Source organism: Mauremys mutica, chromosome 4, assembly GCF_020497125.1.
Source record: "Mauremys mutica isolate MM-2020 ecotype Southern chromosome 4, ASM2049712v1, whole genome shotgun sequence".
NCBI classification, from domain to species: Eukaryota; Metazoa; Chordata; order Testudines; family Geoemydidae; genus Mauremys; species Mauremys mutica.
Window position 1 is genome coordinate 127,870,004 of NC_059075.1, and position 24,702 is coordinate 127,894,705.

General features: G+C 57.3%; 1 protein-coding gene across 6 annotated transcripts in view; it reads left to right on the forward strand.

Moving 5' to 3' along the window:
- Positions 1–3,082: 3,082 nt before the first annotated feature.
- The window catches only part of LOC123369648 (receptor-type tyrosine-protein phosphatase V-like), a 69,048-nt gene continuing 47,428 nt past the window's right edge, over positions 3,083–24,702 (forward strand). For 2 of the 6 annotated variants that reach the window (XM_045015482.1, XM_045015483.1), the window contains exons 1-10: positions 3,083–3,159; positions 5,745–5,952; positions 11,509–11,586; positions 15,654–15,720; positions 17,109–17,375; positions 18,614–18,883; positions 19,923–20,192; positions 22,108–22,380; positions 23,132–23,398; positions 24,411–24,683. In XM_045015482.1, coding sequence (XP_044871417.1) covers positions 5,836–5,952; positions 11,509–11,586; positions 15,654–15,720; positions 17,109–17,375; positions 18,614–18,883; positions 19,923–20,192; positions 22,108–22,380; positions 23,132–23,398; positions 24,411–24,683 — 1,882 coding nt within the window. In that variant the 5' untranslated portion in view covers positions 3,083–3,159; positions 5,745–5,835. Of the gene's footprint in view, positions 3,160–5,744; positions 5,953–7,188; positions 7,354–11,174; positions 11,396–11,508; positions 11,587–15,653; positions 15,721–17,108; positions 17,376–18,613; positions 18,884–19,922; positions 20,193–22,107; positions 22,499–23,131; positions 23,399–24,410; positions 24,684–24,702 lie in introns of those variants that run through there. The other 4 variants (XM_045015484.1, XM_045015485.1, XM_045015486.1 and 1 more) reach the window with 4 other exon arrangements.

Sequence of the window (24,702 nt, forward strand, 5' to 3'; positions counted from 1 at the left end):
CCTTCCCACACAGACTATCTTCCTCCCAGTACCCTTGAGAGACTTCTCCACCAAGTTCCTGGTGAACACAGATCCAAAACCTTGGATCTTAAACAAGGAGAAATTAACAATTCCCCCTCCTTTCCCTCCCACACCACCACCAATTCCTGGTGAGTGCAGATCCAACCCCCTTGGATCTTAAAACAAGGAAAAATCAATCAGGTTCTTAAAAAGGCGGCTTTTAATTAAAGAAAGAAAGGTAAAAATCATCTCTGTAAAATCAGGATGGAAAATAACTTTACAGGGTAATCAGATTCATAGAGCCCAGAGGAACCCCCTCTAGCCTTAGGTTCAAAGTTACAGCAAACAGAAGTAAAGCCTCTTAGCAAAAAGGAACATTTACAAGTTGAGAAAACAAAGATAAAACTAACACCCTTGCCTGGCTGTTACTTACAAGTTTGAAATATGAGAGACTGGTTCAGAAAGATTTGGAGAACATGGATTGATGTCTGGTCCCTCTTAGTCCCAAGAGGGAACAACCCCAAAACAGAGCACACAAACAAAAGCCTCCTCCCTGCCCCCAAGATCTGAAAGTATCTTGTCCCCTTATTGGTCCTTTGGGTCATGTGTCAGCCAGGTTACCTGAGCTTCTTAACCCTTTACAGGTAAAAGGATTTTGGTGTCTCTGGCCAGGAGGGATTTTATAGTATTGTACACAGGAGGGCTGTTCCCTTCCCTTTATAGTTATGACACCATCAGACAATGAGCATTTCTCCATGGGCTGCTTCTGCACCCAGAGAAACAGAACCAGCCACTGCAGTAGTGCCCTCCAGTGCCTCGAATCTCAGTAACATCACCCAGATTTTTAAACCATCTGTTTCAATCATCTGTAGCGCCCCTCTCCACCTGGTTACCTCCTTTAATGCCAATCCGCTTACAGGTTTTGATGGACAGGTCTGGGTTCTTTTGGATCCCCCCCCCCACCCACTCAGCAGGGTGTATCTTTTTTCTTTATTTTTTCCTATGAAATTATTTGGCAGTGCCTCCACCTCCCTCGCTCCTTCTGGGCAGGGTCACCAGGGCAGCTTGGGTGGAAAATTCTACCTACAGAGTAATCCCCACTTACTTGCCAGATAGTTGGAGACTTCTAAGAAATAACACAAACAAACACAATAATTATATTAAACAGGAGACAAATACAACATAACGGGGTGAAACACTATTTTTAGGGTCAGCGGTGCCCACACTGAAAATACCTGTGACTTGATGTAACAAGTGTAAAATTAATGTCCTGTTGGTAGGCGTGCTTTGCTGGGGCCCTTGATGACCTATACAATTCTTCTCTGCAGTAGTTTAGCAGCGTGGCTGGCTGGGTTCAGTACAGCCCAAAGGACCCACAAGTGGGAGGAGGTGGTGAATCCCTCCACAGGTGTAATATGCAGCAGGTTATAAAATCCTCAAACCCTCACTCCCTGGCTTGAGGACACAGTTAGGGAGCAGGGGAGTCCCCAAAACAAATTCCCTGACTAACTAACTAAAAGCTGGTGCACTCACATGAATGATCCTCCATGAATGATCCTCAGGTTCAAAGATGACGCTGGACTCCTCAGTCACTGCAGACAGGGCCGCTGCAACCATTTAGGCGACCTAGGCGGTCGCCTAGGGCACTGGGATTTGGGGGGCGCCATTTTCTTCAGCAGTGACCACAGCAGCCTGATCTTTGGCCGCCCCGGTCGCTGCCGGCATTTAGGCGGAGGGAGCTGGGGCAGAGGAGCATGGGGAGGGCCGCCTGCAGCAAGTAAAGGGGGGTTGGCACGCAGGGGAACTCCCCACCCCAGCTCACCCCTGTCCCGCCTCCTCCCCAAGCATGCCAGAGCTGCTTCACTTCTCCTGCCTCCCAGGCTTGTGGCGCCAATCAGCTTAGGCGCCGCAAGCCTGGGGGGCAGGAGAAGTGAAGCAGCTCTGGCGTGCTCGGGGAGGAGGCGAGGCAGGGGTGAGCTGCTTCACTTCTCCCACCTCCCAGGCTTGCAGCGCCAATCAGCTTTCATTAGGCGCCGCAAGCCTGGGAGGCGGGAGAAGTGAAGCAGCGATGGCATGCTCGGGGTGCTTGTGCTCGGAGCAGGGGTGAGCTGGAGTGGGAGGGGTGCCTCAGGGCGGAGGGTGGGGAGCTGCCGCAAGGGGGCACCTCAGGGCGGGGGCACGGCAGGGGGCACAAGGTGGAAGTTTCGCCTAGGGCGCAAAACATCCTTGCACCGGCCCTGACTGCAGAGGGGCTGCTGTCTGCTGGTAGGGATCCTCCTCAGGCAGCAACCAGGCTGTGTCAGTCCTAGGATTTCCCCTCACCACAAAGGGGTGCAGCGCTCAAGGTGTAGGTTATACAACTACACAAACATCCAAACTGTAGCCTTCTAGGCCAGCCTCCAGTCACACACTCTGCAGGCAGCTTCCCAGGACTAGCAGACCTGACCATGTGGTGACTGGTCTCACCTAGGGAGCTGGAGGGTGAACCCAGCCTGGCTGGGGAAATTTCCCAGCAAATGCTACAAATTGGGAATCACCAGTGGGGAAGGAAAAACCCAGCTGAGGGATCTGCTGTCAGGTCCCTAGAGGCCTGTTCTCAGGGGAAACCCGCATGCAGGCCTGGGACTCTCCAGCTCCCCCGCACAGTCAGTCCTGCCCTTGCCCAGGCTGGCCCCAGACTGACTCCAAAATGGCTCCTCCCTGGAAGGGCCTGTCACTCCCTATTGGTTGCCAGGCAGACTCTGAGTCTGCCTTGGTTCCCCCTCCCTACCAGAGACAGTGCCTCCCCCTGAGCTGCCAGCAGACAGAGTCCCAGGAATCTATGTCATCTCCTTGGTGGTTACACATCTCTGACACCATTAACAACACCTGGGTAGTGGAAAAGGTCTTTAATGTTCTGAACTTTAATGTGTGCCCTAGTCAGGCCAGCCTCAAAGCGTGTTGTGAGTAAACGCCTGAGCATGCGTCGCTGTGACTCAGTCACATGACTCACGAGGGATTTTACAAACACTGGGGATTTGAGGATCTCAAAAGCATGTGATTCACCAGGGATGCTGCTATTTGCAACTTGCTAGCCAATCAGGGAGAAGACACAACAGTAACAATCCCTAGCTCTTATCTAGCACTTTTTATCAGGAGATATCAAAGCTCTTCACAAAGGTCAGTATCATTATCCCGGTTTTACAGATGGGGAAACTGAGGTACCAAGCAGGCCTGTGGCAGAGCCAGGAACAGACCCACATGATAGCCAATACTTAGGTGACCAAATTCACAACACACAGAGTTACTGTGGCTGTTATTTATGTTCTGGTAGCAGCTGGAGGTCCCATATTCAGGTCAGATTCCCCATGAGGCCAGGCACTGTACAGGCATAGGCAAAGGAGACCCCCCAGAGCTTACAATTTGACTAGAAGAGGCAGATAAGGTACTTTACAAAGAGAGCAATTGGGCTGGCGGGTGGCAAATGGGATATTAGGGTCTTGTTTGAATTTTTAAAATGGGGGGTCATTGTGAACTAATAGGGCATAGTGGAGCATAGCTGCCTCATAGTGCCTCCTTCTGCTCAAGTGTGGCACACTCCGCCTCCATTTCCTCCCCCAAGGGGGTGGGTCTCCTCAGCTCTCCTCACAGTACTCTGTGCTAGAGAGGCAGCTTAGCCCTCTGGCCATGTCACAAACAAATCTGACCCCTTCCAGGGTAGCAAAAAGTCCAGCCTAGGAATCCTCACAAACAAGGAGGTTCTTCTACGCTTCAGAGGCTTCCTTTCAGCCCACCCTCTAGGCCCTGTTCCCAGCCCCTTTCTGGGCTATCTTTGAGAGTCCTTCTGGTTCCAGTATAGAGCACTGAGCTACTAGGCTGGCTCCACTGGACCACTGTTCTCACCCCTGCTAGCCTCTGGTCCTTGCAGCCTTCCCTGCTCCAGTTAAAAGCACTGCTTCCCCTAGACTAGAGTACCCAGCCTCCTGCAGACCCCCACAAACCTGCCCACTCCCTGGGATTCCCCTCCTTAGGCTGGCTTGCTGAGCTCAGCCCCTTTATAAAGCCCAGGTCCGCCTCACCTGATCACCTGACCCCCTTAGGCTGGGAAGCAGCTAATTAATTATGGCACAGGTGTGGCTGGCCCCATCTCCCCTTGAAGGGAGGAGGAGAAGAAGCAATTTGTTGGAAAGTTTGATCTGCTGGAGCTGTTCCAGCTCTTAGTTGCCTGGGACTGACCCCAATCCTAGCTTCATACCGGTGGCTAAGGAAGGGCTGGATCCCTTTCTAACACATCACTGGAAATCAGGGGCTGCTTGCTAAGTGTAAGCAGGGGAATGGTCCTGCTATTGTGGGGAACTTTCCTGGCTTCCGCACTACCCTGGTGAAATGGGCTAGCGGAAGGATCTGAGTCCTCGCTCCCACTTCCTTTACCCAGAGGCGCCCCTGCCCTCGAGGGCTCCCCTTCCACTGTCCTGTCTGGCAGAGTCCTTGTAACCCCAACAAGGCTGGGCCCAGGATTCTTGGGGGGCTCAGCCCCCAATCCTGCTGTGGTCACCTAGGACAGGGGTTATGGTGTCCCTACTACAGGGTGCTCTCTCTGCACTAGACACTTCCCTGACCCACCGATCATTTCATGCAATTTAAAGCAAACACAAGTTATTTAATCAACAATTAATTTAAAAAAGAATAAGGAAAAATGGGAAAGGTTAAAGGAAAACACATCATCCTGCTCTGTGGCCGAGAACATCACAAACAGTGTCTCTGGAATGTCAGGGCAATTCACAGTCTGTTCCTTGTAGGTCCCAGGCCTCCTTCTTAGGCCCTGGCTGTGCTGCAGGGATGCTGGGGGTTGGACACTTGCTCTGGTGGTGGCCTCACACCTCTGGGTTTAGGGCTTGATCTGTCCCCCTTTTATGAATGATGTACTGGCCCTGATGGGAGTGAAGTCAGGTAGGAAGGAGGGTTTGTGGGCCCAGAATGCACATCTCTGTGGGTGGGTTAGTGAGAGTGGGGCAGAGTGTGGGGCAGGTGCCTGGGCCTGGTGAACGCTGCAGGGGTCTGTGCTCTGGTTTAGCTGTAACTGGGAGAGGGGATCCCAAATCAGCTGGAGACAAGGCCTATGGCTTAATTCTAGCCTGCCCTCTGAGCCCTCAGCTGCTGCTACCCAGGAGAAAAGACACTGGGAGATCTGGTGTCGGGGAGGGGGGCGTCTGTAGACTCCACTCAGTATCCCCTGGGAAGCATTAACCCCTTCATGCCAAGAATGCCTGGGCTGTTCTACAGGTCAGTGTAATCCCTGGGGTGTCCATCCCTCCCTTGCTCCGTCTGTCTGGCTGTCACTCCCTCTCCTTCTTTAGTCACATGGTGCTAGCCCTAGGGCCCCATGGGGTTAGGCAATGAGACGTTCCCTGTCCCAAGCAGCTTACAGTCTGCCCACGATTGCTGGCCTGGTTCCTCAGCATGGGGTTTGGCTGAAGGGGGGGATGCTGTATTCTCTGGGACTGTGCGGCAGCATTTGAAACCCTGGGAGCGGATTCCAGTGAGCAATTACAGGTTTAGGGTCTATCTTCACCAGAGGGAAGCCAGGCTCTTACCCGGATGTTTCCCCCTCCTGTCCCCACACACAGTCTTCTCACCCGAGGGTGCTGGTGCTTTACACCTGGCCTAGGGGGCCTGGGCAAAGTCTGCAGTGAAGACAGACCCATAACCTGTGGGTGGGCGATAGAGATTTACCCACGGTCTGTGGCTTGTTCTTCTCCCTGCAGATCTTCGAGAGGAGCACCCCGCAGCTTCTGAGCCAAGGAGCCCCCATAAACCCCAGCCTCCCATTGTACCCACACTTCAGCTTTGGGCTGCATGCTCCACAATCCAACTAGCCATTGCACTATCCAAGCGACACGAGCCCTGGTGGCCTCCTGCCTGTTCTGCAAAGGCCCCTATGGGGGCACAGAAGGAGCCACGCAGTGCAGCTGGGTCAGTGCTGTCCCTTTCCACTGAATGATCAGGGATTAGCCGCTGTGTCAGGAACCTGTGATCCAGTGATTTGATCTGCATTATCCTGCACCCCTGTAATGTACAGGCACCATGCCCCACTAAATCCAGCGTGACTCCACCTGTGTCAGTGGGAGGTGGAGAGGGTCGGGTCTGTAAAGGTGCATCTTTGTCCTGAGGGACTCCGTTCAGCTAAGAAGGTTTCTTGCTCTTGCTTGGTCCATTGCCTGCCTGCCCAGGGAGAATGGTGCCCAGTACTGGATGCTATCAAGTGGGGCTTGCAAAGTGGGAGAGACCTGGTGGGTAGGGGATGAACCACTCAAAGCCAGGCTTGTGAATTCCATCCAACTCAGTGAGAGATTAGCAGAGCAGCAAGTGCCCCGGCATGACCTAGCCAGCTCCCTCCACTGGCTCCGTGCTGCTAGGACATCAGGGTTCAGTTGTTAGTACATGTCCCTCTCTGACTCAGCCCCCTGGATCTGCACTCCCCCCTGGCCTGCAGGGGATCCTCCCTGCAGCCGAGTGACCTGGCGTGGCAAGAGCAGCGTGTTCCCAGCTGGCTGAGCTGTGCGCATCTCAGACCTGGGGGATTCCATCCAGTCCAGCAGGGAGAGAGTTAGAAAAGCTGAGCCTAGTGGATTCAGGGGCAAGTACAGCTGTCTAGTGCTTTACTGGGGTGGGACCTATTCCAGTGGGAGGAGCACGGCCTAGTGGTTAAGCCATGGGGGATGGGGGAACGGTCAGGACTCCTGGTTTCTATTCCCAGCCTTGCTGTGTAGCCTGGAGCAAGTTGCTTCACACGTGCGTGCGTGTCTGTTTGCCCAGTTGTGAACTGGGGGTGGTGATCGGTCCCTGTCTCCCCGGGGCTGAACTCCTTAGTCTCTGAAGTGCTCTGAGCTCCGGCTCCCAGGGAGAGGCGGGAGCATTTGAGTTGTGGCAGAGGGGAGGACGTTTGAGAGGAGCTGGGCCTCCCCTCCAGACGGGAGGGGACAGGCTGGGCCCGCCGCTGGCGAGGAGAGCTCAAACTGCGGCCAGGGGAAGCATCTCCATCAAGCCAAGCGAGGCAGGTACGGCCCAGACCACACAGGTCATGACCTCAGCTAATGAACTAGTCCCCCACTTTTCAGGGGCCTGGAATTTCCTGCTGTGCTCAAAGACAGTGGGGCCCCACCCTTTGCTCCGTGGCTGCCCTGGGGGAAAGGCACCTGCTTTGTTTCCTCATGGAGTCACACCCTTGTAACGTCACCTTCGGAGAAGGGGAAAACCCAGGGGCAGGGAGCAAGCCATAGAGGTTTCAGTGCAGAGCGGATTCACCTCCTCGCGAGATCCAGGAGCAGCAGAGTGATGCCAGCACCCACAGTCCAGCATGCTGCCTCCAGACAGGTCAGCCACTGCATCCCCTGCCTGATTTACAGCATCCTCCTCTAGTCCAGATCTCCGGCTCCCCCCACCATGCATACAGCTCTGCACTACCTCCCCCTAGTCCAGTCAGGGGCTCTCCAGACAGCTGGGCTGCTGCCCCTCACCCCTACCCATGGGCCCCTCACCTATCCCAGCCCTGGGCTCCCCACTCAGCTCTGTCTCTCCCCCTCAATCCTGGCCCTATTCAAGCCCCAGGCTGCCCACGCCGCTCACCCCTGTTCCTCTTCTCCCTCCCTCGAGGCACCCCTCGCTATTGCTGTGGCTCCAAGGGTGCCCCCGTGCCCCACCCCTGTGGGCCACCTTGCTGCGTGCCCCATGTTCCCGCCACACAAACCTGTCAAGCGACATCAGGCTCGACAGCAAGGCGAAAAGTATCTGTGCGAACGTCGCAGGGCACTGGATGAGCCGAAATCCCCTAACCACGTGAGGTTGACGACCGTGCCGTTTCCAAGGAAAATTTAAAGCCAAACCTCTCCTGGCTGCGACCAGGGTGTGCTGGAAAGGGGCCTTTCTAAACAGCCTCTGACTCAGCCAGCCGGCTCCAGCAGCCAGCCCAAACCCCGGCCAATGGAAAGAGACTCCAGCCCCTTGCCTGCCTGCCAGCACCCAGCCCTCCCCGTGACTTCCTACTGCCCTGCACATGGGGCCAAACCACGTACAGGGATCGCTTTGCTTCAGGCCACGTGTCCTCTGCTTTAGGAACAGATCCCTGCCTACTGGAGGAGCCTGCTCGCACTAGCGCTGGCCACACACCTGGGGGTGGAGGGGGGGAGGGGGGAGTCGTTCTGCAAGCACGGGGGCGTCTTGGCTTTTCCTGGGGCTTCAATGTGCACTTGGTGTTTGTAGAGAAACGACTGGGGAAGCAAAATACAAACCAGAAAGACAATTTTCCTTTAATTGTTCCCTGTGAATGGTTAACTGTGGGCAGGGCCTGTGCAAGGATGTTTCGCGCCCTAGGCGAAACTTCCACCATGAGCCCCTGCCCTGAGGCGCCCCCCCCAACCCACGGCAGCTCCTCCCCTCTGCCCTGAGGCACCCCCCTTGCGGCAGCTCCCCACCCGCCACCCTCCACCCTGAGGCACCCTCCCCAGCTCACCCCTGCTCTGTGCACGAGCACCCCAAGCACGCCGTCGCTGCTTCACTTCTCCTGCTTTCCAGGCTTGCGGCACCAATCAGCTTAGGCACTGCAAGCCTGGGAGGCGGGAGAAGTGAAGCGGCCACGGCATGCTCGGGGAGGAGACAGGGCAGGGGTGAGCTGGGGCGGGGAGTTCCCTGGCGTGCCCCCCCCCTTACTTGCTGCAGGCGGCCCTCCCCGCGCTCCCCTGCCCCAGCTCCCTCCGCCTAAATGCTGGCAGTGATCAGGGCGGCCGAAGATCCGGCCGGCGCAGTCGCTGCCAAAGAAAATGGAGCCCCCCAAATGCCAGTGCCCTAGGCGACCGCCGAGGTCACCTAAATGGTTGCACCGGCCCTGACTGTGGGCATCTAGCTTCCTTCCTTCCTACCTGTCGACCTCCTACCCTGTCTATCCTCTCCAGTCTGTCCTATCCACAGTAGTGCCAACGAGGGAGGAGTCTCATCGTAGGTATTAGTTGGTCGATGTTCCCCCTTTCCTTGCCATGCATCTTCCAGGTGCTCCCCATGCCACACTGGGATCTGCGCTCCGATTCTCCTGATCCCGTCTTACTTCTCTAGCCACCAGACAGGACCTCTCTGATCTCAGCCCCCAGGCCTGCCCTGCTGGGGCTGTTCACTCCTTCCTGTCTGAGTCCCAAAGGAGCAGTCACGACGCTCAGGTATTTCGGTTCCCAGCAGCCTGGAGAATCAGGCCAGGCCCATGTTTAAGGCTCTTTTTAAAACTTCTTGCCATCATTAAATTCAGTGTCCGCCAGTCTGGGCTCCTGTTGCATTGCCCATGGGCTCCATGTCAGGCATGTGCTCCGTGTGTTAGGGCCCTAGGATACACGCTGTGGGAGCTGATGTTGCACAAATATGTATCTGAGCAGGAACATCTCACCCTGGCTCCCGTCAGGTGGAAAGGGGCAGGTTGTGGGGGGCCCCATAGAGCAGGCCCCATGTCCTGGTGTAGCTGGAGCCCAGGACGGTGCTAATCCAGCCCTGGTAGGGTCTGTCTCCCCCCAGGGAGCCACCCCCAGACCTGGATGAACCCAGGAATCCAAGGGAAGCCAGGACTATCCATGTCCCCACTCTGGCTGTGACTCCCATCGGTACCCGCTCCCTGAAGTGTGACCCCAGGGACCCTCGGGGCCTTGGCAGAGCTCCCGGGCCTGTGACTGCAGTCTGGGACTCTAGTGACTATTCTCCTTTTCATGGATTTCTGGGAGGCTGGCACAGTGGGCATCTGGCCCCACTCTCCCCAGACCAGGCAGCCAGGGCTGCCCGTGGCTTGGGCAGGGCTAGGGGGATGGTTCAGAGTCTGAGGGGGTGTTGGGGGCACAGTTAAGAGTTGGCGGATGGATTTGGGGGGACAGTTTGGAGTCTAGGTGTTGGTTCAGGGAGACATTTGGAGCTGTGGGAGCTGGACTTGGGGCAGATGCTTTGGTAGGTTTGTGGGGAGCGGTTCAGGGTTTGGGGAGGTGGATTTGGGGGACAGTTTGCAGTGGTGTTGGGGCGATTGTTTGTTTTTTCTTTCATCTGATTCACTTCCCAAGCCCCGTCCTGCTTTGGCCGCTGCCCCAGGCGTGAGGCTACCAGCCGCCACCTGGTGCTGGAGGAACGGCCTGGGCCAGGCTGGGAATCAGGGGCCTTTGGGGCAGCTCTGCTCTGCATGGCCCCCATCACTGGGTGACAGGTTCCAGCCCTTCCAGGCCCTGCTTGGCTCATGTCTGTGTCTGGGTGGGCAAGTCCTGTGTCCGGCAGGCCCTGTGGCCCATGCCAGCCGGAGAGGGTAGCTCTGGCCCATGCAGGGCACCAGGCCTACAGGAACTGGAGGGGGAGTCCTCTGGGAAGCGGGCCTTGATCATCCCCCGCCTCACTGGGTTCTCAGGCTGCCTTGGGACCAGCCCGGCAGCTCGTCTCATTGCCCAGCCACATGGGCTCCTAGCCGAGCGTTGCCAGAGCGGCCATGCTGGCTATTGGGTCATGCTCCCCTGGGCCGGGTGCTGCACGCTGCACCAGCTCTGGCTAGCCACGTCTTTGAACAGCTCCCCTCCGCCCCCGCCGCCTCCCTTAGGAGCCCAGTCCAGCCATCCTGAACCAGCCTGGAGCCAAACATGCTGTGTCAGCCCGAGACAGACCTGTACACCACATGCACAGCTGGCCTCAGGCTTCGACCCACCTTCCCTTTGGGGAGGTGTATGTGTGTGTCGGGGGGCTGCTCAGGATGCTCCCAGGGTACATTCCTCTCCAGCTGGGAGCCCCGGACGATCCTCTCCCGTCACTGCACCAGCTTCTGCAACTTCGCAGGACTCCTTCTCCCAGCTGGAACAGGTCTCGAAGCCCTGGCCACAGAGCTCACCCAGAGGCGCACACCCGCCCAGAGGTACACCCCCACCACCGAGGCACAGCCCAGCACACTGCAAAACAGACCCACGTAGGCAAGGGACACACAGGAACACACACAGACGCGCAGAGGAACATTAGAGGCAGACTCGTAGACAGGATACAAACACCCAGGGGAACGAACACACACACACGAAACTCACGCACTGAAGATCTCACACACACACATTTACACAGACAGGAGCACAGGCACTGGAGATCTCACACACACACACACACACACACACACACACACACACACGAAACTCATGCACTGAAGATCTCTCACACACACACATTTACACACACAGACAGGAGCACAAGCACTGGAGATCTCTCTCTCTCTCTCTCACACACACACAAACACACACACACACACGATCCCCCCCCAGCTCTCTCACCTCCGGCAGGCACACACGGCCCCTGCCCCCGCACAGCTTGCTGGAGTTTGCCTGCAGCAGGCTGGCGCCAAGCCTGTAGCCCCACTGATGTCATCCCGTCCCATGTGAGCTCGGATACCATGTGGGGATGCAGGCCGGAGCTGCCACGGGGAACGGAGCCGCTCGGGGACAACTGCACCTAAGAGGGGCCCAAACTTTCTGTTCCTTTTCTCCTCAGCCCACCTTGCTCCTGATGAAGCCACAGCTGCTGCTGCCCCTGCTGTGGGCGTCCTGGCTCCTGGGGACCCTGGCCGAGGTAAGCCCATGTCTCTTGCACCCCTTGTTTCTCCGCAGAGGACGCTGGCTTCAGGTTTCAGGGCTCGCCTGCCCCTGCCCCACTGGGGAATGACAGCATTCTTGTGGGCTGCCGTTCCAGCTGCACAGCTGCAGTGCATTAGCGAGGTTTGCAGCCACAGGCTGGCTCCTTCCTCCTCCTCTCCCCCCTCGGTGCCCTCTCGCCCCTGCAATCAGAGCTGGTTGTTGTTGCCACGACTTCGCTTGGGGAATCGGCTGTTTGCAGGATGTGTGTGTTCACCCTCCCCCCGGACACACACACAAACACCTCCCCATGGTCCAGGGATGAGGCAGGCAGGGGAACCAAGAGGGAAGAGACTCCAGAGAGCTGGGCAGTTCTCTGCTGCCTGCTGGGGGAATGGGACTGAGCAGAGCCACTTCCATTAGCGCAGAAGGAGTCAGGGCCCCACAGCATCTCCGATCCAGAGGGTGGGGGGTGCTCCCAAGAGGGGCTGAACACCCGACACTGCTGTTGGGGGGCGCTGGGTGCTCCAAGCTTCTCAGGCTGCTCAGTCTGCACCCCCACCCCCAATTTGCCTCTTTTCCCAGCACCTCCAGCTCAGGCAATCCCCAGGGCCTGGCCATAATTACATAACACATTTTGGGGGTGATTTTCAAGACCTGCCCCCCTTGTGACACTGAAACAAACATGCAAAATGAAAGATCCACAGACTCTCTAGTGCCTCGGGTAATTTATGGACAGCCCCCTGGCCGCAGTGCCGGCACTTTGATGGTAGGTGCGGAGGTAGGGGGAAGACAGGAGCCGGCTGGCCTGATTTTTGGTTGCCAGGGACCAGTGGCTCGGACAGGGGTCATTCGGTGGGGCTGGGAACAAGGGCTGCTGCCATCACAGCTCCTGCTCCCGTCTGGCCTAGCTTGGCAGTGGCTGTGGGGTGTCCTTAGTCCAGGTCCTGGGGCACTGACTGCCTTGCGCCCCTGCTGGGAGAGGCCAAGGAGGAGCTGTGCGGGGTGAACTCCCGTCTCGTCCCTAGAGGTGAGACCCCCTCCGTCCCAGCCAAAGTCAGCCCTGGTGTAAATCCATTGCCCTCGGTGGCATAGGCGGCAGGTTTGTATAATTTTTGGTGGGGCCCAAAATGGTGGTCCCCCCCCACGCTCTCACCCTGTAAACTGATATAAAATGAAGCTACAATGCGTCAGCACACAAGATTACAAGGGTCAATTAAAAGTGGAAAGTCAGAAGCAGCACATGCCTGCTTCAATATACGGTATTAAATTTTGTTGCACCTGTTGTGACAAAGTGGGAAAGTTCTTAATGTTTTCTCTGAATACTGTGTGGGTGCCTCAGTTTCCCCTGCAAAGTGTCAACTGACGGTGTTGGGGACAAAGAGATCAGGTGGCCTCCTTGTCCGGAAGAGACACAAAGGCCAGATGAGGGAGTGTCAGTTTGGAGCTGGCTGGGGAAATCGGGAGAGGCCCAGAACTTGGGTCTGGGCTCCCCACCCCTCAAGATGGACCTGACTGAGGGGTCCTGTTTTCTGTACCTACAAGCTCTGTTTTAGACTGTGATCCTGTTGTCTAATAAACCTTCTGTTTTACTGTCTGACTGAGTCACATCTGACTGCGGAGTTGGGGTGCAGGGACCTCTGGTTGTCCCCAGGACCTGCCTGGGCACAGTCACTGCAGAAAGTGCATGGTGTGGAAGGGCATGCTGAATGCTCTGAAGTCAGACCCAGGAATGTGTGAGCTTCTTGCTCTGGAGACAGTCTGCTCAGAGAGGAGGCTCCCCCAGAGTCCTGACTGGCTTTGTATGGAGTAGTTCCAAAGCATCCCAGCATCCCCTTCCACACCATGCGCTTCCCAGAAGTCTGCACAGGCACTGACACTCCCTCCTCTGGCCTTTGTCTCTTTTCCAGGCATTAGGAGGCCACCTGATCTCTTTGTTCTCCAACACCTTCAGTTGGCACCTTGCAGGGGGGTGGCCCAGGCCATCAGTTGCAGCCATTCTCTGTGCAGATGACATCACACTGGCCCTCTAGGGCTTTACAACAATCACACCCCCTTATCCCACCATCTAGAGCCTTAAGAAATGTATTGGGGAAACTGAGGCACACAGACAGTATTCAGAGAAAACACCTGTATATGACCAGTTACATACTTTGAAGGGTGTAAAATAATCAAATATTGTGCTAAATACAATGATACTCCAAACTGACCAACAAATTTAAGTTGCATGTTTTTCCCCTCAGGTGAGGGTTCTGGGGTGGGGCTGGGGATGAGGGGTTCACAGTGCAGGAGCGTGCTCGGTGCTGGGGGTGCAGGCTTTGGGATGAGGCAGGGCTGAGGATGAGGAACTTGGGGTGCAGACAGGCTGCCCCAGGGCTAGGGCCAGAGAGGACTCCCCATCACCACCACTGGCAGCAGCAAGCTCCAGGGGAGGGACCCCTCCTCTCCCCCTCCTGCCCCCCACAGCACACTCACTCTGCACCACAGTCACTGCACATGCTCCTAGGGCCCCTCAGGTCCAGAAAGCTCACTCCCCTCCCCTATGATGGGTACTGGGGGGGGGTTGCCATCACAGGTGGCCTTCCATGCTGCCCCTCACCATAACTTCACTGTGGATGGGTGATGGAGCTGCCCCTTGCCCAGCATGGGGCAGAAGTGGGGTAGGCAGGGTGGTGGCTGGCTATGGGGTGGGGGAGCAGGGTGTCATAAAATTCATCCAAGCCCCAGCTGCTCAGGTCTAGGAAGCCTCCCTCTCCCTTCCCTCCTGTGGCGGGTGGGTGCTGGGGGAGGGGGCATTGCCTTCACATGTGGCTTCCTGCCTCCCCTGTGCAGCCTGCTGTGCCTCACTGGGGGTAGGAGTGGGGGCTGGGGCTGGGGCGGGGGGGGAATCGTAGGGTCAAACATAATAAAAAATCATAGGATCATACACTCACGGAAGCCCCAGCAGCTGCTAAGGTGAGTGATGTCCGTCCGTCCTCCACTCCCCTCCCCCTCTACAGCAGCAGTTAGTTAGCATTGTTCTTATGCTAATGCTGCAGCTGTAGCCTTAAGCTACGGCAGCAAAAGCAAGGGAGAGAGACACTCGCTGTGCGCTCTCTTTACATTCAGGCAGGGAAGCTTCGGGGGGGGAAAAACCTAGCTCCAAATATTGGTGGAGCAGAGCCCCTGATTATGAATATTCCTGGGGCTTTAGCCCCAAGAGCCCATATAAGTTGGCGCCCATGCTCGGTGGAGCTGTCCTTGCTTATGCCAGAGCAGAGTTTGGCCCTGCAGGGCCAGGGTGGGGGAGGGACGAGTCAGCCCTGCACCTACCATGGGAGGAAGGAGGGGGATTTGCTTTGAAGGGGGTGGGTATGTTGGGAGTCACTAACGGGGAAGGGGTTCTGGGGCAGAGACCAAGGTAACCAGCTTCGGCTGCCTCCCCGCTCATCCTCCTCCCGTGGCATCTGGGATCTCGGCAGCCCCATCCACGCTGCAGATCCTGCTGTGCCCAGGCACTCCAGCCCCTCCAGACCAGGGAGACTCCCCCCTTGGGGCCCCAGAGCCTGGGCGAAAGGCCTGGCCAGCCCAGGGCTTTGCATGGGGCAGTCTAGGTCCTGGCTGCGCTGCCGAACGGCGACGGGGACAAGCCTGCTGTGACTGCGCCCCCAGCCCCAGCAGTGCCGTAGAGGGAGCCCCTATCTCTGCTTGCCAGATACCCCAGTCTGTCGCCATAGTGATGCTGGGACCTGTGAGCAGGGAGGGTCCCAGAGCCCTGGCTGCAGCCCAAGGCCAAGCATCTACACAGCAATTAAACAGCCGCATGGCCTGAGCCCAAGTCAGCTGACTCAGGTCAGCCGCAGGTGTCTGATTGCAGTGTAGACGTACTCCAGGTGATGGAGAATCCGCTGCAGCCTAGGTAATCGGCTCCAATGGCTAATTCACCTACTTGTTAAAAATCTGCAACTTCAACTTCCAGCCATCCGCTCTCCTGCCCTCATTAAAAAAGGGATCAGAAACCTCCTCCTGATAGACTGTGTCTGAGTCACCTCACGGGTCTCACTCATACTGAATCCAATCCCACAGGGCGAGGGCTGTAACCGGACCACCTCTGAGGGGCGTGTGGGAGCTGAAGCCGTGCCTGGTGAGAGAGGTGAGCAGCAGGGAGTCCTCCGCTGGGGCTGGGCTGCGAGCTGTTGGGAGGAGCTGGGCTAGCTCAGGGAGCATCTCTGTAGATCTTTATAGGCCTTGCTTAAGGCTCACAGTACCTCTAGGACAGGGGTGGGCAAACTATGGCCCGGGGACCACATCCGGCCCTCCAGACGTTTTAATCCAGCCCTCGAGCTCCCGCCGGGGAGTGGGATCAGGGGCTTGCCCTGCTTCATGCAGCTCCCAGAAGCAGTGGCATGTCTCTCCTTCAGCTCCTATGCATGGGGCAGCCAAGGGGCTCCACACACTGCCCCCGCCCCAAGTGCTGCCCCTGCAGCTCCCATTGGCTAGGAACCACGGCCAATGGGAGCTGCAGGGGTGGTGCCTGTGAACAGGGCAGAGTGCAGAGCCACCTGGCCGTGCCATCACGTAGGAGCCGGAGAGAGAACATGCTGCTGCTTTTGGGAGCTGCTTGAGGTAAGTGCTGCCTGGAGCCTGCATCCCTGACCCCCTCCTGCACCCCAACCTCCTGCCCCAGCCCTGATCCCCCTCCCGCCCTCCGAACCCCTTGGTCCCAGCCCGAAGCACCCTCCTGCACCCCCAACCCCTCATCCCCAGCACCACCCCAGAGCCTGCACCACCAGCCGGAGCCTACAATTTCTGTACCCAGATGTGGCCCTCAGGCCAAAAAGTTTGCCCACCCCTGCGCTAGGAAGTAAGTATCATAATGAATGGAGTAGTGTAGATGTCACCACCACCCTTTGCTGGATGGTCTCAGAACTCCTCACTGTGGGTCATAGGCATTGCGCTGTTAGTAACTAGCAGAGCAATCATGCGGCTTTGCCCGAGCAAGCCGAGGTGCAGCCTGTGTTGCAGCAGGAATGACCGTTCCCTCCCGCTGGCCGAGGCTCTAGGCCCCGCAGAGCTGGGAGAAGGTGAGACCCAGGCCTGCGGGGGCAGTGCTTAAAGGGTGTGGGGGGAGGAGAGTCTCAAGGGGTCACAGACTCGACCAAAAAAACCCCATCAAATTAAAAATGGAGCCGGCTGGCTGAGGGGCTGCACTTTAACCACTGTATATGGGGTGGGGAGCTCTAGTGCTCCCACCCCCAAGGAGGAGGCAGCTGGAGAAGATGGGTAGAAAGTGGGTTTAACTCGAATGAAAAGATTTGCAGTCGGAGGCAAGGAATGGGGTCTGATGCTGAGGCGCTCAGGGCAGTGGCTGGCAAGGCTGGAGTTTCCTGCCGGGCCCAGCACCCGCCATGGGGCCAGCTTTGCAGGAGAGCCCAGCATGCAGGGAAAGCCTGGCCTCATCCGTTCAGCAGCGAAGCCTGCGGGCTGGGGCTGGGTGGGCCCATGGCTCCTCACTCGGCACCGCCGGCGTTGATTCTGCAGGGAGCCTCCTGAACGTGAGCGTCAGCGACCAGGGCCGCCCAGACTCCCTCTTCCTGTCGTGGGATGAGCCGGACGGGGGTGCCCTGGGCTACACCCTGGCAATCTACACGCTGGAGCCAGACGTGCTGCTGCAGAACAGATCGGCTGGACCCAATGCTACCAGCTTCCAGTTCCAGGGGCTTGTCCCCGGGGCAGGCTACAGCATCGAGGTCACTGCTGCTCTGGCCTGCGCGGAGGCCTCCAGCCAGAGAGTCAGCAGCCAGACAAGTAAGGGCTTCCTATGTTCCCCGCTGCTATCACCCTCCCCTGCCCCGGGTTGGAGTGATGTGAGCCCCAAGGGGGGCACTGAGAAAGCAGGTCTCATGTTACCCCCAAACCGGGCTGTGATTGCAACTGCCCCTTGTATGGGAGGAGCCCTTGTCCAGAGCTTGCAAAGGGCAGAGGACAGGAAAAGTCCTGCATGGCAGAGGAGAAGGAGATGCAGGATGAAGCACGGCCTGTCTTCCCATTAGTCTCCCACCCCCTCCGGGGTTAGTCCCTTTTCCTGCCCCCTTGGCACTTAACCAGCACCAGCTCACACTCCCCCCAGGGCTCCAGAGACCAACCGATGGCATCCAGGCGGGGGTTCCTGCCAGAGCAGGGACCTCTGGATGGAAACATGAACCCCTTGCTGGCTTCTTTCCAAATCAACCTGGTGTCCAACCTTGCAGAGGAAGGCTTTCCAGACCCAGGGCAGGGTGCCCTGCTGTATCTGCATCTCCCTCCTCCCCCCCCCCCCCCGCAGCTCCTTCTGTGTTTGGGAGAACCAGGGGCATGGCGTGGACAGTGGCACCAGCACTGCTCTGCGCTGCAGCCCCACCCCCTCGCTCTTTCAGCCTGGTGGTGGGGAAAGGAAACATGGAGATTCGGGGCGGCGGGGGAATGGTGGGGAAAGGCGCTGAGGAGGGGAGAGGAGTGATGAGGAGTGAAAGTTACAGAGGGATGAAGATGGGGAAGCGGGGCAGGCACTGGGCTCCCAGGGCTGTGGATTGGCAGGAGGGCAGCTGGGGGCTATTTATTGTCAAACTTAACAGGGTGACCTTTGTGGGAAGGTCACTCTGCAGAACTGGCACCCGGCGGATTCAGAGGGAGAGGCTCCAAGACCCCAGTGAATTCCCAGAACCTGACTAAGGCAGATCCCATTAGATCCCATTGGGTCCCTGGTAGGGGCACACGGAAATCCCTGCCAAGGCGTTCCTCAGGGACAGAGTGGTGGCGGAGCTGGGATGACAAAGGGGTGATCTGCTCAGGGGGTCCAGCTGGGAGGGTGCTCTGGTCGAGAGGTCTGGCGGGGGGGTTCGGCCAGGTGGCTCTGGCATGGAGTCTAGCTAGATGGATCCAGCATGTGGGGGGATCTGACACGGACCCTCTCCATGCTCTGTGGGTGCCTGGTCAGTCTCACACCATGACTGTGTGGCGGGCACACTGTGGCTGTCAGGAGACGCTGTCTGTTGTGTTTGGCACAGGCCCTGCTCCCGTGCACAACCTGAGTCTGAGGAGCGATGGGAGCCCCTCGGCCCTGCGAGCCTCCTGGACGGACGCTCCCGGCCAGAAGGACGGCTACCAGCTTGTTCTCTACCACCTCGACTCCCAGGGGGCCGTGAGGAACGAGTCTGTCCCCGGAGCCGTCTCCACCTTCCTGTTCGATGGGCTGCTGGCTGGCAGCGAGTACGCCCTGAGGATCAGCACGCTGGCTGGAGCGAGGCAGGCCAGCACCAGTACCCATCAGTGGACGGGTAAGCAGAGCGGGTGGGCTGCAACTGCGAGCCAGGGTGGGGCTATGTGCCAGTGACGACGGCATGGCTGTGCTCTGGTGGGGATGGGAACTCCTGGGTCTGTGGGAGCTGGGCCAGCAGCCGGCTTTAGCCAGGCCCGTTATCTGTGTGAGCTGGGGCTGTGGGGCGTGAGACTGGCCCGTGTGTGAGCTGAGCATTGGGTGGGGAGGTTTGGTCCACCCCCATTGTATGTATGTGAATGGGAGCGGGGCGCCCCTGACTGGTGGTTGAGGCCTAGAGAGCAGATTAGCCTGCTCAACTCTGTTCCCATCCCGGCGCTGGGTGGGTTTATTTCTATTTACCGTGAGGTGCTCATCCCCGTGGCGTGAAGAGCAAGCAACACCTGCACCTAAACTTCCCCGCCCAGCCCCAAGGCCATTCACAGCTGCCCCCTTGCTTGGCCCAGACTGGCTGCTGTGCCCTCCTCCCTCCCTCCAGCAGCCTTGGGCCTGGGGGTGCTGGCAGAAGGGCCCTAGCTAGTCTGAGCCATGGAGCTGGTTCAGTGTCCAGGCCTGTCCCTTCCCGCTGGTCCCGGCACCCCGAGACAGCCCTTTCCTATGAAGCAAGCGAATCCGACTTGGACTGTGCCCAGCTGCCCCTGCTTAACCCTCACTTGGGGCAGGTTGTAACAGCTCCTGCCAGCTCTGCCAGGCTACCTCTTGACCTCCAGCATCCCACCCTGGCCTCTAGGTGCATCTCAGCGGGAGGAGCCCAGTGACTCTCTTGAGGGCATTTAGGAGTCTCCCATAGAGAACCGTGGCCAAGCCATCCCCATCCTCTGCCTGGCGTGCTGGGGGAGGCCTAGCCGGGAGCCACTTAGCCCCCCTTGGGCTTCTCTGGTTACTGCCCGGCTGTCCCACCAGTGCTGGAACCTGGTGGCAGGCAGGCCCCCAAACTCCTCCCAGTAAAATGATCAACCTCCCCACCCACGCACCTCGTACCCCTGGCAGGCTAGGCACTGCCAGCCACACATCTCCCCAGCTCCTGTCTGTGTCCTCAGCACCCACCACCCCAGCAGCACTGACACTCCAGAGTCTGGGCTCCAGCACCAGCCTCTTTGCCTCCTGGAGCCGTGCCGAAGGAGCTGCCTGGCTGCACTTAACCCTCCACAACCTGCTCTCCCACATGGTGACCAGAACAGTATCAGCCAAGAGAGGCCTCTCCAATTACACCTTCCAGCACCTCAGTCCCGGCACCCCGTACCATCTGGGGGTGAGCGCTGCCGCTGGGCCGTACTGGGCAGCGGGGCCCAACGCCACCGCCTGGACATGTGAGTACGGCTCTCCGGGGACAGGGTGGGGGCATAAGAACATAAGAACAGCCATACTGGGTCTTTCGACAGCAGCCAATGCCAGGTGCCCCAGAGGGAGTGAACAGAACAGGTGATCATCAAGTGATCCAGCCTCTGTCACCCATTCCCAGCTTCTGGAAAACAGAGGCTAAGGACACCATCCCTGCCCATCCTGGCTAATAGCCATTGATGGACCTATCCTTCTTGAACTTATCTAGTTCTTTTTTGAACCCAGTTATGGTCTTGTCCTTCAAAACATCCTCTGGCAAGGAGTTCCACAGGTTGACTGTGTGTTGTGTGAAGAAACACTTCCTTTTGTTTGTTTTAAATCTGCTGTCTATTAATTTAATTGAATGACCCCTGGTTCTTGTGTTATTTATTTTCTCCACACCAGTCATGATTTTATAGACTTCAATCACATCCCCCTTTAGTCATCTCTTTCCAAGCTGAAAAGTCCCAGTCTTATTAATCGCTCCTCATACGGATGCCGTTGCATACTCCTAATAATTTTTGTTGCCTTTTTCTGGACCTTTTCCAATTCCAATATCTCTTTTTTGAGATGGGGCGACCACATCTGCACGCGGTATTCAAGATGTGAGCGTACCATGGATTTATATAGCGTCAATATGATATTTTCTGTCTTATTATCTATCCCTTTCTGAATTATGCCCAATATTCTGTTTGCTTTTTTGACTGCGGCTGCACATTGAGTGGATGTTTTCAGAGAACTATCCACAATGACTCCAAGATCTCTTTCTTGAGTGGTAACAGCTAATTTAGATCCCTGGTGATGCATCATCTGCCTTATGTCATGGCCAGTCCCTGTGGAGCAGGGCAGCTCAGGAGCCAGGGGGCAGCGTGGCCAGCTCCCGCAATGATGCTTTTTCTGAAAGCCCTGGCTCCTGGAGTCAGGTGATGACCTTAGACTCTCAGATTCTATTTTTAAAAAGAGTCAGTGTCCACTCCTCATGAATGGGGAGCAGAGCCTGAGACCGTGAACGCTTGATGCTCAAGTCAGACAATGGAGAGAGGGAGAGCGAGAATGGATCATTTGAAAACATCCCATGTTTTTTTTTAAGCCGATCCTATGATTTTGGGTGCCCCGCTCCTGATTTGTGAGATTACAGATATTCCTACACCCTCTTTTCAACTAACTATCCAGGTAGCTACATCTTGGAGAGAAGCTTCTTGTTAGCTGTGGTGCAGTTACTTTTGGAAGCTGTGCATCTCATCAGCTGCCTGCTTTCTGCCATAGAGCGTCTCTGACTAGACTCATTCTCTGATGCAGCTGCTGCCTAGAGATTAACAAAATGTTACATGGTGCCAAAACATTCCAAGGCTCTGTTCTGAACTGGGAGTTAGTCTCAAGGACAGGCCCCAAATCAGAGAATGAACCAGTATCAGAAACAGGATGAGATGAAGCTGGGAAGAATTTAGGTTGACTATCCAGAATGATGTCCTGATAATGAGCTCTATGAGGCTGTGGGCTTGTCTCCCAAGGGGGAGGGGTGCAGGTGCCATTACTTGGGACAGGTAAACTGAGTCTGGTGTAACATGGTGTAAGGAGCAGTTCTCCTCTGGCCTGTGTGAGAGGGAAGAGTTAGCTGATCTAAATCTTTTCCAGCTCCTACATCTCTAATTTATGTTTCTGTCTCTTCTGGGGGCACTCCCTTTGGGACAGAAGCTGGGGAGGGCAGGAGAGAGATATGAGGCAAGGCTGTGTGGGGGAGGCTGGCACTGCCTGCTCTAGCCAGTGCAGTCACTGACTTCTCCCTGAAAAGGAGACGGCTTCTGCCCTGGGAGTCCGGGGGCAGCGTGTGCCTGGGGGTTCTTTTTAAGAGATGTTTGAGCTGCTGGGTGCTGACCCTCCACCCCGTGTTCTCCTTCCTCGCAGACCCCCTGAGCCCAGTCAATCTGACCCTGAGCATCACTGGGGAGGCTGGCTCATTGCAGGCTCACTGGACCCCGCCCGCTGGAGAGAGGGACTATTATCTGGTGACCTTGCACCAGGGAGAGAGCAGAGCCCTGGCCAGGAACGTGTCTGTGGGAGGAGACAGCGCTCACATCAGCTTCCATGGGCTGAGCCCTGGGAACCAGTACTCGGTGCGAGTGACAGCCGTGGCTGGGCCTCACAGGGCACCTTCTCTGAGTGCCGCCTCCTGGACACGTAAGCAGCGAGCCCGTGCTTGGGACCTGAAGGCACTGGAGGGGCAGGGAGGCCAGGACAACAGCCTGCGCTGTGACCCCTCGCTGCTAATGGGCTGGGCCGTTAGAGGTCCCAGTGGGTAAGCCTGGCCCATGCATGGCTCTGGGGTGGGCAATGGCACTGGTGGAAGGTCCTAGAGGAGGGAGGGCAGGGCTGCCTGGCTGGGCATGCTGTTGGCACCGGGGTCACTCTTGGGGGACTGTGATGAATAAGGATCATTCTGACAGAGGAGTTCTGGTATATCAGCTGGCCTGACACAAGGTCACCTGGCCATTGATCACATGGTTGGTGCTCAGGATTGGCAAGCTTTGGGAGCATGCTACCTGCTGTCACCAGAAACCAGAGCCTGGGGCCTGGCCTGGAGAGTGGTGCCCAAGGGCAATGGAATGCCAGGCTTTGCACAGCACAACCCTCACCCTGAATGGGCCACAAAGACAGAGCTTCCCTGTTGGGGTCACCCTGGCTCTGTGGCTAGCAAAAGGCCCTCTATCTCCAGGGCCATCAGTCCTGCCTCTCCCCACAGAGCTGAAGTCCCTTTAAGTGAGTGACAGGGCATCAGAGTGATGCCACCAGCTGCCCCCAGAATTCCAAGATCCCACGATCCCATACGTGGAGCAGATGCTTGGGTGCTGCACGAGGAGGGGCCCCTGGGTGCCCCTGTGCAGCGTGATTCTGAGAGTACTGACCACATGGGGCTCTTTCTGCTTTGCAGAGCCATTAGCACCGCCTGGCGTGAGCCTTTCTAGCCAGGGGAGCACCTCTACCCTGCATGCCCATTGGAAGGAGGTGGCTGGAGCTGGGTACGTGGTGGCGTTGTACTCCCTGGAGCCCCCTGCACTGGTGAATAATAGATCTGAGGTGGGAGGTGTCACCAACCTCACCTATGAGGGGCTGAGCCCGGGGACCCACTACGCCTTTGTGATCAGCACGGTAGCTGGGCCTTACACCTCCTCACCCCTGCGCGTCACCAACTGGACATGTAAGTGCCACCGGTGCCCACCAAGGGGGCTGACAGGGATGGAGATGGAGCCAGGGGCATGAGTTCCCAGTGTTTCCCAGTGGGCTTCTCAGCCGCTCATCCTGGTGATGTCACAGATCAATGCTTGTGACATCACAGGTGCATCCTTTGTGACCTCACTGACTAGAATAGCAGAAGGACCATGGGGTTTAGTGACACATGGAACCCATGGGTCAGTCCAGTCCAGTATCTGGACTAGCCCACCCAATCAGTGCATAGGTCTGTCTAGCCCAGTCCCCTGCCATACTGCGTCAGGCCATAGGCCCGTTTACTAAACTACCTCCCCTCTGCTGCATCTGACTGGGCCACGCGTCCACCTAGTCTGTTATCCACCTACCTCCTGTCTTAGATTGGGCCAGAGGTCTAGACTGAGTCCAGTGCCCATCCCCCGTCACACCAGTTCAGGCTGTCAGCCCAGCCAGCCGGCCTCCCATCTCTTGCCGCACTAGCTCAGACTGTCAGTCCGTTATCCCGCCTCCCGCAGGGACCAGCACTTGGCACGTCATTGGGAAGTGAAACTCCCCAAAATGCCCTGCTGGCTCTGAGCGGAGGGTCGGCAGGTGACCCACCAGTGGGGAGGGATAGCTCAGTGGTTTGAGCATTGGCCTGCTAAACCCAGGGTTGTGAGTTCAATCCTTGAGGGGGCCATTTAGGGAACTGGGGCAAAAATCTGTCTGGGGATTGGTCCTGCTTAGAGCAGGGGGTTGGACTAGATACCTCCTGAGTTCCCTTCCAACCCTGCTATTCTATGATTCTAGACCTTCAGCAGGGGGCCTGATGGCTGAGGTTTGTTCGCCCTGAGAATATGGGGCAGGATTCTCCCCTGGTCCCCTGTGGCTGTGGACCCCGCTGCAGCAGTAATGGTCACAGGGGAGGGTGTTCCAGGCCAAGCAAGTCTGGGACCACGGGAGGCTCTAGCAGTCTGCTCCCGATCCATTGTCTGGCTTCAACTCCAGTCCCTTTTCTCCCCTAGATCCTTCGCCCATGGAAGAGCTGAGCCTCAGCAACCAGGGACAAAGCACCTCCTTGCACGCCTCCTGGAAAGGAGCAGCCGCCGGCAGAGTGAATTACAGCGGTGTCCTCCTCGAAGCCAGGTCGCAGGCATGGCTCAGGAATGTGACCGTGGGGGTGAGCTGCAGCAACATCACCTTCCAGGGGCTGAGCGCCGGGCGCCAGTACACCCTGGAGATGGCTGCTGTGGCTGGACCTTACAGATCGTCTGTGCAGACGGCCATGGACTGGACATGTGAGTGGGGGCCGCTCTC